General features: G+C 39.7%; 3 protein-coding genes across 3 annotated transcripts in view; 1 reads left to right on the forward strand and 2 right to left on the reverse strand.

The window, feature by feature from the left end:
- Positions 1-1,208, forward strand: part of lnx2a (ligand of numb-protein X 2a) — a 23,889-nt gene extending 22,681 nt beyond the window's left edge. The window contains exon 11 of the mRNA XM_015018624.1: positions 456-1,208. Coding sequence (XP_014874110.1) covers positions 456-591 — 136 coding nt within the window. The 3' untranslated portion in view covers positions 592-1,208. The remainder of the gene's footprint in view (positions 1-455) is intronic.
- A 656-nt stretch (positions 1,209-1,864) lies between these two features.
- Positions 1,865-3,843, reverse strand: gtf3ab (general transcription factor IIIA, b). The gene is given in 9 exon segments (XM_015018629.1): positions 1,865-2,461; positions 2,531-2,581; positions 2,861-3,111; positions 3,113-3,154; positions 3,234-3,322; positions 3,390-3,486; positions 3,562-3,656; positions 3,729-3,806; positions 3,808-3,843. Coding segments are annotated over 9 exon segments (744 nt in total). The 3' UTR covers positions 1,865-2,456.
- A 5,143-nt stretch (positions 3,844-8,986) lies between these two features.
- rpl21 (ribosomal protein L21) lies at positions 8,987-11,789 on the reverse strand. The gene is made up of 6 exons (XM_015018623.1): positions 11,684-11,789; positions 11,003-11,081; positions 10,358-10,419; positions 9,774-9,886; positions 9,266-9,416; positions 8,987-9,113 (listed from the first exon to the last, which is right to left on the reverse strand). Exons 2-6 carry the CDS (start codon positions 11,067-11,069, stop codon positions 9,024-9,026), a joined length of 483 nt encoding a protein of 160 aa, XP_014874109.1. The 5' UTR covers positions 11,070-11,081; positions 11,684-11,789; the 3' UTR covers positions 8,987-9,023.
- Between the last annotated feature and the right edge of the window lie 471 nt (positions 11,790-12,260).

Raw genomic sequence — 12,260 nt, forward strand, 5'->3', positions numbered from 1 at the left:
ATATATATATATATATATAGTGTTTTCCACAAATTTAACTAGTAAGATCCATAAAAGTTTCAAGAAAGTTGAATATTTCTGTTATTTTGAGACTATTTTCAATTAATGTATTGATAATGGAATAATACTGCATGTTTGCCATCTCAAAGACCTTAATTTTGTGAAGAACATGTTATACTGAAACTGGAAAAAACCACAACTATATATGAAACCCACTTACAACAGAAACCATAAATAAAATTATCCCTACAAAAATTGATCATCAGAATGGGGATTATTCAACTAATTGCAATTTATCTTAAGATTGATTGCTTATCGCGAAAGGCTTAGCTGAACGAAGACGCGTATTTAGTTTGCCACATTATGGTGAAGAAAGTAAATAACTTTGCTCTGTTCAAAAACTAATTTCTGCTGCAGTGTAAATAAAGTCCACTTCTCGAACTGTGTTGCTCTAGGTGTGGAGACATGATAGTGGCAGTAAACGGCCTGTCCACAGCAGGAATGAGCCACTCAGCTCTGGTGCCGATGTTAAAGGAGCAGCGCAGCCGGGTGGCGCTGACCGTGGTCTCCTGGCCCGGCAGCCTGGTGTAACCAGGACAAAAGTCAGCGGGCTTCACCCAGAAATCGGGAACAACCTCGGCCAAAGTGAACTACTGTACATCGCTCCATACCGGGCTTAAATCCAGGACCAAACACATCCAGGACTGTTGTAGACCCAGCAGGACCAAGTTGGGGGGGCGGGGGGGAAGGAGGGGGAACCGATCCAGATTGTCACTCGACAGACTGCACTCCTGAACAGACACTGCTGTGTTTCATATGGTCATGTTGTCTTCACTCCCGCGGGGAGAGCCGTGCTGCAACTGTTAACATGCAGTCTGTGCTGTATTCACCTCACTGAGCAGTGGTAGAACCTCAGGGTTTTATTCAGGTGGAGGCATCGTTGCAAGTCCGACGTGTTTCAGACGAACGTGATCCGATCCGCTGCCACCCTAGATGAGAAAAATACAAAATAAGAAACACAAATGCCCTTCATCGAGTTGTTCTGCTGCGCCAGCGATGTTTCCATCTGAATGAGCCCAAGGCCTTATTAGAAACCTGCCGCATCCTGAGGGAGGTCAGCCCTCAGGTATCATCACCATACAACCAGCTGACCTTTTATACATGTGTGAATGTGTGTTTTGTTTAATAAACATTTCCTTTTAAGGATTGGCGTCTCCATGTCTTTGATTCTCTAGAGAGGCTCTTCAAAGAAATCACTGCCACAAATGGTTCAACTCACCAAATGTCCATCAACCGGTCACCTCACTGCAATTTTTAATCTGACTGAATACATAAATAGCTCAATTTTATTCTGAAGCACCTTTTGTATTAGATTCGAATGCAGAACAATTAAGACTGAATAAAAATGTTTCTTAAAGTACGTGCAACATGTGGACAACGGAAGGGTCAGAGCCCTGCAAATCATCCCTCTAATGAAACATGGCGGCAGCATTTTGCAGTGGGAATGATTTAATAGAGGGTAATACTGAAAGAATCTTATTGGCTGCAGTGAGATTTACCACCAGGACGGCCTTCAATGACCTCTTCAAGCTTGTCCCGCAGAAGTTCTTGCAGGACAACTTGAAATACACAAACTGCAATACAATGGTTTGGGCCAGAGCATATTCCCGTCTTGGAATGGTGCCGTTTCAGCTAATCGTCATTTGAGAGTCTGTGGCGAGACAGAAATGGCTCAGATTGATACAAGTGTCAAATCATTTTTGGCAGATTTGTCTAGAATGTGCTGGCAGATTTGTAACCCAGGGGACTTGGTGAAAGGTGATAAAGTATTTAACCTCAGTGACCCAATACACCTCACAGTATGCTACTCGTGTGTCCACTAAAATGCACCCAGTGGAATTTTGTGATTGCAACTTGATGAGAAGTTGAAGCAACTTTTTCCTTAATCGCTTTAAAGAGTTAAATGAAAATGGAAGTCCATCTTCCTTTACCCTCCCAGAAAATCTAAAAAAAAAAAAAAAAGCATTTAAACAAACTGCTGTGCCTCAGATGCAATGAAGAGCATTATATCTCATTGTAACAACTAACCCCCCAAACCCTCGTGACCCTTTTATTCTCAGCAAGAGCATAAAAAAAAAATCTACAATAGTAGCAATAGCTACCCATACACTGACTTGAACTAGTAGCTTTAGCACAAAAGAAATGTAGAAAGACTGCTTGTGTTATGCTTTGAGTGGGGGTTTATTCACACTTTCAGAATCAGTAGGAAGTATACGAACGCTCCCCAATTAAAGGTCACGCCTAGACTGACTAGTAAGATTCAAGATACTTTTTCCTCCAGAGTTGTGCTGTGCAGCTTTGCAGCAAGCTTGTTGGTTTCTTCTTGATCATCTGCAGCCGACCGGGTGGCCTCCTGTGCAACCTGCGAGGGGCTTGTCCTTTTTAGGCTTCCGTTTCTAAAAGGAGCGCAGAGAAATGTAAACCTAATGATGATCATAGGAACAAGAAATTGAGGACTACATGCATAATAGCTTTCTTTCTGCAGGGTTGTGAACCACACCATGTCGCCATAAGCTTTCTTGTTGAGCAGAAAGTTTGGAATATCATTTTGTCCAAAATTAATCCATTCATGTAATGTGTCTGAACAAGTCAGAAAGCTAAGGGTTTCTCCAGGACTTCATAAAGAGTAACATTTGCCCTTATACAGGTGAATTCACTGAAACCTGTGGATCTTTGAAAGGGCTAAGAGTTTGGCCTCGACCTGCTCAAGCAAATGAAAGGCAAAAACTGATCACTCTTTGGTAGAGTGGCTCTAAAAAGAGCTTCAAGTTAAGATATTTTGCTTCGTTGTCCCTTACCATCAAGGCAAAGCTCTTCCCACAGCCAGCATATGCACAGGAGAAGGGTTTCTTCCCTTCATGGTCTCCCAGTACGTGACTCTCCAGTTTAACGCGACGGGTGAACTTCCTGTCACAGCCGTCTCTGGGGCACAGGAAGTACCTCTTCTCCCCAGAGTGAGCACACAGCTCATGCAGGCGCAAAAACCAGGTGTTGTTGAAGAGTTTATTACACTTTTCACACACAGTCTTCTCTGAGAAGAAACTTTTTTTTTTCTCGACTGCGAAAGTCTTTCCCACATCCGTTGAATGTGCAGCTGTAAGAGAAGCTTTTATGAAGAGAGAAAAATGTTGGCAGTTTTTTTTATATTTTGAATGTTTCTAATATACACCTACTGAAAACCCAATGGTTCTCCATGCTCACACTTGTGAGCTTTTAGTTGTTTCTTCTTGCTGAAATCCTTTTCACAGCCTTCATAGTCACACTACAGCGGGGGGGAAACATGCAGAAAATTTAATTTTCATCTTAACTAATAGGGTGAACAGCTGTACTTTATATCCGTCTTCCTGGTGCTGGCGGACTCGAGCTACGTGGTTGTTCATGGTGGCATTTTTCCCAAAGGCCTCCAAACATCCATCCATGGGACACCTGCAAACCAGGCAGGTAACTAATAACACACAGAAGGTGATTTTTCTTATTTTAAACAACGATCGTGGGTCTTACTTATGTGGTTTTTCACCGCTATGCACTCGTTCATGCCTGGTGAGCTCATAGCGAGAGCAGAAACTCTTCTCACAGCTCTCGCAGGAAAAAGGTTTCTAAGACAAACCCACAAGCTTCAGTTGAGGACGCAGGAGGAACAGGAGGCGGCGTCATGCAGTCAGTTTTACCAATCCAGTGTGTTTGCACAGATGAGCCTCCAACTTCCATGATTTCCTAAACGTGGCGCTGCAATCAGAAAAAGAGCAAAACGTATGTGTTTTGACTTTACAACCCTTCACCCATCTTTAATAAAAGATGTCAGTTTTGTTTTTGTTTTTTTGTTATTGTTGTTGTTTTTTCAAACAAGGGTTTATGAAAACTGGCAGGACACTCAATGACCCACAAGCACCAGCTCCACGTGGGCTTAATTTATCTAATTGGGACGTACCATTCCTTTCTGAAAAGGAATGTCCTGCCATGTTTAAGCTACACAAACAGGAAGATATGTTTCAGAAGACCCTCTGATCATATTATATCTGATCAGATTATATCTGATCAGATAGATATAAATATCTACCCATTTTATTTTATTTTATTTATTTTTTTTGGAGAAATGTCAGCCAGGCTTCCTGCTGGATGTGCCCTGAACTCCTGATCCATGTGGTGACAGGCAGGAGGAAAAAAAGGCGTCTGATTGTCTGCATCAGTGTGACACAGTCAGAGTTTACTGCCCTAATCTTAATCTTATCTCTCTAATAATAGCATCTCCTTTGAAGGTGTGATTTATTGCTGTGGGAAAAAAAAGTTCCTACCAAGATTCTGTGTAGTGTAGCTCATAAGTAAAAATTAATTAATTAATTAATTAATTAATTAATTAATAACAAATAATAAAACAAAATTAATAATATTCCTAAAATTGCAAAACAGAGTAAATTACTCTTCACTTACAAATGAAATACATTTTTGAATCTTTTTTATTTGGGTGAGTCTTTATTCATTTATTTCTTTATTGTAAACAACCAGGAGTTGTTTTTTTCATTGTGGTTCTGTCTTTTCCTGGGTTTATTAGACTTTTTGAGCATGCATTTCTTTTTGATAATCTTCTACATTTTCTGATTTTATACAGTTTTTTGATTTGTCAGTTTTGCATGTCTTTTACTTTTTTAATTTAGGGTGTTTTATTGGTACATGCTTTTACAGAAGTTATAATTGTATTTTTGGAAATGTTTACTTCTGGTTTTTGTTTTTGGATAGTGTGTTAAATATTTTCGGATTCATTTTCTATTTTGTCTCTTTGCTAATTGTTTTGTTGATTTTCAGACTTTTATAATTTGTTTCCAGTCATTTTGCACACAGAGAGGGGGGCATTTTTGTATTTTTTGCCCTTTTTATAATTTGTTTTGTAGATTTTTTCTTGTTGGATTTGTATATTTCTATTAGTTTTCTATTACTCGACAGAAAGTGTCAATATTATGCAGATTTATTGAGGATTTCAGGTCTTTCTTATTTTCTGGTATCTAAAATCTTTTTGTAGATTTTTTTTATTTCGTTGTCAATATTTTTCATTTTATAGGTGCTTTTATATAAGAATTGTATTTTCCAAACTGTTTCCTGTACTTTCTGTCTTTTAAAATAGTTTTGATTCTTTTCAGTTTTGCCTGCACAATCAAATCCAGCTAATTGATTGAATTAGCCACCAGATTAGAACTGAAGTTGCAAAGTATACACCACATTTATATTTTTTCCTAGTTATGATCGAACAAATACACGGATTTTTTTTCTACTACACAACATAATGTGTGTATGTCATTTTAATCCTTAAAAAAAAAAAAAAAAAAAGTGGTGGACAATCCAGAGACGCTATCTACTTGTCCAAACATTCCAGATCGCCGTATGCGCCCATGCTCTGCCCTCATGTGAAACCTTTGACTGACTTTTGTGAATGAGGCCTATTGAGTGTGCGTTGGGCGTTAGCTCAGCGCCCTCCCACGCTCTCAGGTAAGCATGCCTGGATCCAGTAAACTCTGTTATCAGCCTCCTCCTCCTCTCCTCGTCCGGCGCCCCCACTACCACCACCGCAGCCGTCAGGGAGTGGATCAATACAGCTGGCCCGATAGCCACATATACCCCTGTGCCTACACCTGGCTGCCCCCTGATAACCACACAGACTCTCGCCCCACCTATCGCACACAGAGATACAGCATGCGGCAGCTCTGTTAGGCAGGCGGTGGGATTTTCCTGCATCCTTGAGCACATCCCAAACATGAGAGCGACGGCTGACGCTCTGTTTCATGGAGCAATTGGGTCAGATTATGTTAACTTCTTTATTTTCTCAGTTGTGCCTCTATGCTGTTTTCTTTTAACACGCAACATCCTAACTCAGACTAGTCCAGGTAATTTGAAATGGTGTGAGCTCATATTGGGATATCATGCTATGCAGCAGTTCCACAAAACAAACCGTGTGCATGTCCTACTATCTACTGTTTGCCTGTGTGTGTGTTTGTGTGTGTGTTGTTAATGTGTAACGACCCAGGTCGATACAGCTGCTCTGAGCTGCTGGCTGAGCTGACAGACTCAATCTGTGTGTGTCAAACGTGTGATTAAGGAGTTCATAGTGCTCCGCAGCTTTTATCCACAGGCCTGGTCTCTCTTTCTTTCTCTCTCAGCCCCACCTACTAACTGGCTTTGCGTTCTCCCTCTCCCCTCGGTCTGCGAGCTTTTTCGTCTTTCAATCAGTAACTTCCATGAGTCAGTGAGAATCCGAAAGAGCCCATGAAAAACAGGAAGAAAGTAACTGATCGTGTTGATTGAAAAAAAAGGGGGGTGGTTTATGTTAGAGAGAATGAGACGATTGCTTTAAGATGTGTTTTCATAATCTGACAAAACTGTGCAGATAACATTATCTGAATACCACGAGCTGGATCCAAACCGTGCCGATCAATACCAAGGGCTTTGGCTGCCAGCCTGCTCATTGATTGATTGCGTCTTGTTTTTCCATCTGCTTTTCCTGGTTTTATCTCTTTGGGTTGTTGGACACTTATTACTCTGTACTGATAAGGATGGTGTCTGAATCTACTGACCTCAGGCCAGCAGGGTAGCAGAGGAGCAGGACGGAAAACCTCTGCACGTTCAATTATAGAAGCACCTTAATTCGTCACACGTTAGAAGATTCATCATCCACTTGCAAATATGCCTTGTAAGGTGTTTGTAACCCTTGAAGTATTTCACAGTTTATGTGACAACCACAGATGTCAGTGTTTTTTTCTTCTTCTGGTATTTTATGTGAAAGACAAACAGAAAGTTGCAAATAATTGGAGAGTAGAAGGACAAGGATGCACTCTGAAAAATGTGGCATGCATTTGTATTTAGCCTCTTTTCCACTGATCCCCTTAAATTAAATCTAACACTAACAGTCATTTTCAGATGTTGTCAAGATGCTAAGGTCTTCCTCTACAATTTAATCTGAAAATGATATATTGTGGAAGTTGATCCACCTTAACTGGCCATTTGCGTGGAAAGATATGGTGGTGGCAGCATTGGGATGTGGGGAATGCTTTTCATCATCAGGGACAGGGGAGCTGATGACAAAAGACTTGAATCGGAGGTGGACACTAAAAATACAGCCAGCTTACCTGCTTTACCTCAAAACTTATTTGGTAAGGCCTCGCCAAAGCACAGACCTAAACTGATTTGTCAAGACTACATCTGTAGTAAGACTAGAAAATAAGATGCATGCTCACAAACACACTTCACTCAATCATTTTCTTTGCACTTTGAAAATAAACCTGTCACATAAAATTTGAAAATGTTTAAGGGGTGTCAATACTTTAGCAACTGTAACCTCTCTACTTTTTACTTTAAAAAAATAAAAAAAAACACCCAAATAATTGCAGAGTGTAAGGAAAAGGATGTTAGTGTTTGCCAAAAGAATCCTTTGCTCCTCTCCTCCTTCCTAAGCTGCCTTATCTCAGCAAACTGTTCCTAATTTGTGTCAATATTGGGTAAAGTACTAAGATGGGGTGAGATAACCTATTTGTCACATAACCAACCAGCCATTCAGCCTCCACTGATTAAACAGCACACATCAAGTGGCCCACACCAACAGAGACTTGGCTCTTTATTATACCATTTCCTCTTATTAAACAGAGCAAGACACACAAAAAAGAAATAACACAAATATTTTTGCATTAAACAGGAAAACACACTTCAAGTTTAATGTGATTAAATATGAAAGTTTAACTCGAGCATTAAACTCAAACATGGATTATATTATATTATTCTACAGCCAACACTATCTGAATGGTCAAGACAGAGAGCAATAATCGTTCATATCAATAATACTAAAGCTGCAGGTGGAACTCTTGGCTCAAAACAAGATGGTGCACACTGCCCCCTGCTGGACAAACAAGAAACGCTAAGTGAAGAATTTAGCTTCCAACCGGATGTAAACTGTCCGGTTGGAGCGTTAGTATTAAATCATCTGAACCTGCAGTTTCCCGAACAGCTGCAATTATTACAAGCTACATATATTCTCAGGTTAGGTCCCGAGAAAGCGCATGACTTACATTTGCTCAGTGACATTTAGTTGAACAGCTTTATGACAATGTAAGTGATTCTAAAACTATTTTTGCTGTACTATGCAAGTCTTGCTCGCACAGAAGCAATCTTTATAGAGATTTATTTTTGCTCTTAATATTTTAAAAACCGGCAATATTTGAAGATTTCATTTGCTTTTCTAATTACAGCAAAAATTAACCTCAGTGAATTATGCAAAACGTAAAACTGAAAAATTGCTTTTCAGGATTTATGGTTTTCACTTTGTGAGAGTTTAGGAGATGATTATTTGGAGTAAATATACAACTAAAGTGCATTTCTGAGCCAGTTCAGAAGTTACTTCATCTCAAAATATTTCACAAGTAAACCTCAAAGTTGAGACGTTTACGGAAAAAGTTATAACTTCTACACGTCTCCCCTCCAAATAACTTTCGTTTTAACTTTCATCTCTACCAGGGATGTCCGACTCCAGACCTCAAGGACCAGTGTCCTTTGAGGTGCTCCAGCTAAATACCTTCCCAGTATTTCAAAAAGTGCAGCAGGGAATTCGAAATACACAATTCATCTAATTCAAGCAAACATCTAACAGCCCTAGGACTGAAGCCGGCCACTGCAGTCCAGCTCTGCCCAATGAGAAAACTGCAGTCTGGAGAGCAATAGCTGGACCTCTAAAGGCATTCGCCCCGTCTGTGTTTCTCTCCTAGTTGTGTGGTTGGTGCAAACAATATGAAATGCTTGTGACATAGGCCCGTCACTCTCAGTTCGCCGGTGAAATAAGGTGCGTTTGATTTCATTTTTTGGAAATCAAAGGAGGAGAATCATCACCGAGTGAGGGCCCGTCACAGCTGTTTCACATTTAAAAAGGCGTGCACAAGGACGACAGCATGTCAAATGGGATGTGTACAAATATCTTTATTAATTTGAGCACTTTATGCCATGAACTCGTAGGGGATTGGCTCCAGCAGCTGGGGCTCGTTCTTCTTGGTGCTGACAAAATGAGCCTCACGAGGAGGAGCGGGCTGAGGAAGAGAACAAAAATAAAGTCAATATTACTTAACATACAAAGTGCGAAATCTCTCTGGGGGAAATTAAATGCAGTCGTTTGGTGCTTTGAATACATTTCTGTTACATATATTGTTCTCCGCTAAAACCTCTCAGGATCAGATCATACCTGGCGTTTCAGTTCCACCCAGGTGCCTTTCTGCTTGGCCTCCAGCTTCTTGCGCTCGTTCTCTTTGACGCGCTGCAGGAAGCTGTCCCTGCTCTTCGAATGCTTTACGTGCTCTATGCGCACGTTAATCCTCTTGGCCAGAATTTTGCCCCTCAAAAGAAAAGTGCACACAAACACAGGTATAAAAGCATTGCCTCAGTTGAGTGGCTTCAACTTCGACTCGTCTGCAATGCCCTGCAAAGCTGCGGACCTGTGATGTCTCCTCAAAACAACCCGAAGCCCAAACACCAGCTTTGGACCGGGATGCCTGAGGACGAGCTATTCTCCCCCACATGAATGACCACTGAGGACATACAGGCTCCAGGTGGCAAAGTGAAGATGGGGGTTTTTAGAAAGTTAAAAACAAACACACCAGAGGTTCAGGCAAACTTTCATCCCTCAGAGCAAAGAACTAGAGTTCCCCTTCTACACAGTCCAAAGTAAAACAGAACAACCATTTTCTACTTACTTGACCTGCTTGTTGACAATAATGCCGACAGCATGTTGAGTCACATTGTAGACGCGTCCTGTTTTTCCGTGGTAGCACTTATGAGGCATACCTTTCTGAATGGTACCGGTACCCTGGAAAAACGTTCACATGACGATCAATCCACTATCACCACATTGAGTCCATTAGCTAGTGCTCAAACATCACCTCATATAAACCAATTATATCTTGTCATCCTTTTTAAAATTCCACACTTTTAACACCAACAAACTGTAGATGTTTGCTTCGTCCATCCTCAGCGTTTGATTACACCTTGAAAATACCTACACTGTCACTTTTTGTGGATGTATGTTGCTTTAATTAAAGCAGCATCGTGGCAAAATTGGGTTGCAGATCAGGCCATTTCACTGCTTTATGGAGCTGCTTAAATATGTTGTAAAAGAGCCTGGAGCATTGCGCACGTTTTAGTTCTCAAACCCTTTTGTGCTTTTTTTTGAAAATGTATAAGTACTAAAATTCTCTATATGACTACACTGAAAATTTTTCTAGATGTTAAGGTTTTAAATATATATAACACAGAAGAAAAAAAACATGTAATATCCCACCTTGATGTCTACGATGTCTCCTTTCTTGTAGATGCGCATGTATGTGGACAGAGGGATTGGGCCTGCGGAGTAGGGGGAAAAAAGATCAGCATTAAAATAATGGAAATAACATTTAGAATAATTATTATTACTTTTTTATAATGCTGAACAATTAAAATGCTAAACAGTTTTTGGTTTTTACTGAAACAATAAAATTTCAGCTTGGCAGTATTTTATTACCTTGTTTCAAGAATACATAGAGGCTAAACATGTAGCTTAGGTTAGACAAATGTATAAACATACAATTAGATTATTGAAAGAAATCAAAACAAATATAACACTTGTCCTCACACAAACTCTCTGCATGGTTTTTAAACGTTTTCCAAGGTAAAAATATTTTATTCTTTAAGCTCCTTTTTGAAGATACAAACATGAATCAGGCCTCAGTGTCCTGTTTCAACACACCTGAATTAAATGTTTGAGTTATTAGAGTCAGTAGATGTTTAGGAGTTGATTCAGGTGTGAATCACACACCTGTATTGACTAGCTAACATTGCAGGACGGTGGCCCTTTAGGACCGGAGTTTGACAGGCCAGTAATGAACACAGAAACTAAGATATTGCACTGGCCCTTTAACCATATAACATATATTAACCAGCTACTCACCATGTTTGCGGAAGGGCCTGCTAAACATGTACCTGGTCCCCCTCCTCTTGCCTCTGGTGTTCGTCATGATGCCTGATAACTGAGGAAAAATAAAGCCTTTAATAACCCACGAAATGTACTGTCTACAACATGTCACCAAAAGTCAATGTTTATTTATGTAGCTTTCACCTATATAGCAATATAGTTGTGTCTTCCCACCAACGAAAAACTCATTACTGTATTTAATTTAGTGCTACATTCTAAGATCATAATTTCGAAATTATTTTCTTTTAACAAATTGCCATTTTAACCAAAGCTGCGTATGCTGCGTTGCAGAAAAATAAAACAATGTGGAGTTTACAGAGATAATCAATTCATCACCGTAGTCCATACCTCTAATTGTGTCTTATGACAACAGAAGTGCTACAACCCCGTTAACTGTTTTTACTACATATTTAATGTATTTCAAAGGATAGTGAGCCTTCTATCCAGTGTTTCTGAAGTAGACAGGGCCGCATGGAGAGCCACGCTGCTCCTCATGATCACAATTAGCGAACAAAACTACACTCGGCGATTATTTTCTACCCAATAACACTTCAGTAGCGCGTAAATACACATCTCCGGCGAGCCCACGGACATAACTATGTATAAATCAGGTAATAATAAAGAGGAAAATAACGATTTAAACGGAGAACATCTTACCCCCGGTCTCTACAAGATGGCGGGTACGGCGGAAAGAGAGATTAAAGGCCCCCAAACTCCGCCTTGTGAAGTAGTAGGATTCAGGTAGAAAGTTCGATTGCCTGAACTAAAACAAAGAAATTAGATTATTTTAATAAAATAAGTGTTTCGTATGTGTGTTTTTCTTTTAAATGAAATTAAAATATACAGTAAGTATAGGTATGTATTTCACATGAAATTGGGTGGAGCAATTATTTACTTGAGCAAGTCTGAAATTATTTTACAACCAATCTCAAAGGTTGGTTGCAACACTGCACCACAGTAGAAAATATTTGATACATTTGTTCGTACAGTGAAGTTAGTAAATTGGCTTTGTTGGAGTAAATAAATAAATAAATAATCACGGAAATATCCGAACAATATCCGAAAGTCAATGAAGACTAATAACGCAGCGGGGAATCTGCAAGTTACATTACCACAAAAAAAAAAAAAAAAAAAAAAAAAACCTTTTCAGGAAGAAGATATTCCTCACTTATTTTGGTTCTAACCTTTCTCTCGCTTGTGAAAAGCTATTGTTTAGCTTTTTTTTATTTATTTA

The sequence above is a fragment of the Poecilia latipinna genome, unplaced genomic scaffold (assembly GCF_001443285.1).
Source record: "Poecilia latipinna isolate Pla-1442-1.1 unplaced genomic scaffold, P_latipinna-1.0 Scaffold2297, whole genome shotgun sequence".
Taxonomy (NCBI): Eukaryota; Metazoa; Chordata; class Actinopteri; order Cyprinodontiformes; family Poeciliidae; genus Poecilia; species Poecilia latipinna.

Bases quoted from the DNA above. Each gene is read 5' to 3' on its own strand.
- rpl21 (XM_015018623.1), bottom strand. From the start codon at position 11,069: ATGACGAACACCAGAGGCAAGAGGAGGGGGACCAGGTACATGTTTAGC. The intron at 10,420-11,002 runs GTGAGTAGCTGG...CCTACTCCGCAG, and splicing joins CAGGCCCTTCCGCAAACATG to GCCCAATCCCTCTGTCCACA. The intron at 9,114-9,265 runs GTATGATCTGAT...TCTCTTCCTCAG, and splicing joins GGGTGGAACTGAAACGCCAG to CCCGCTCCTCCTCGTGAGGC.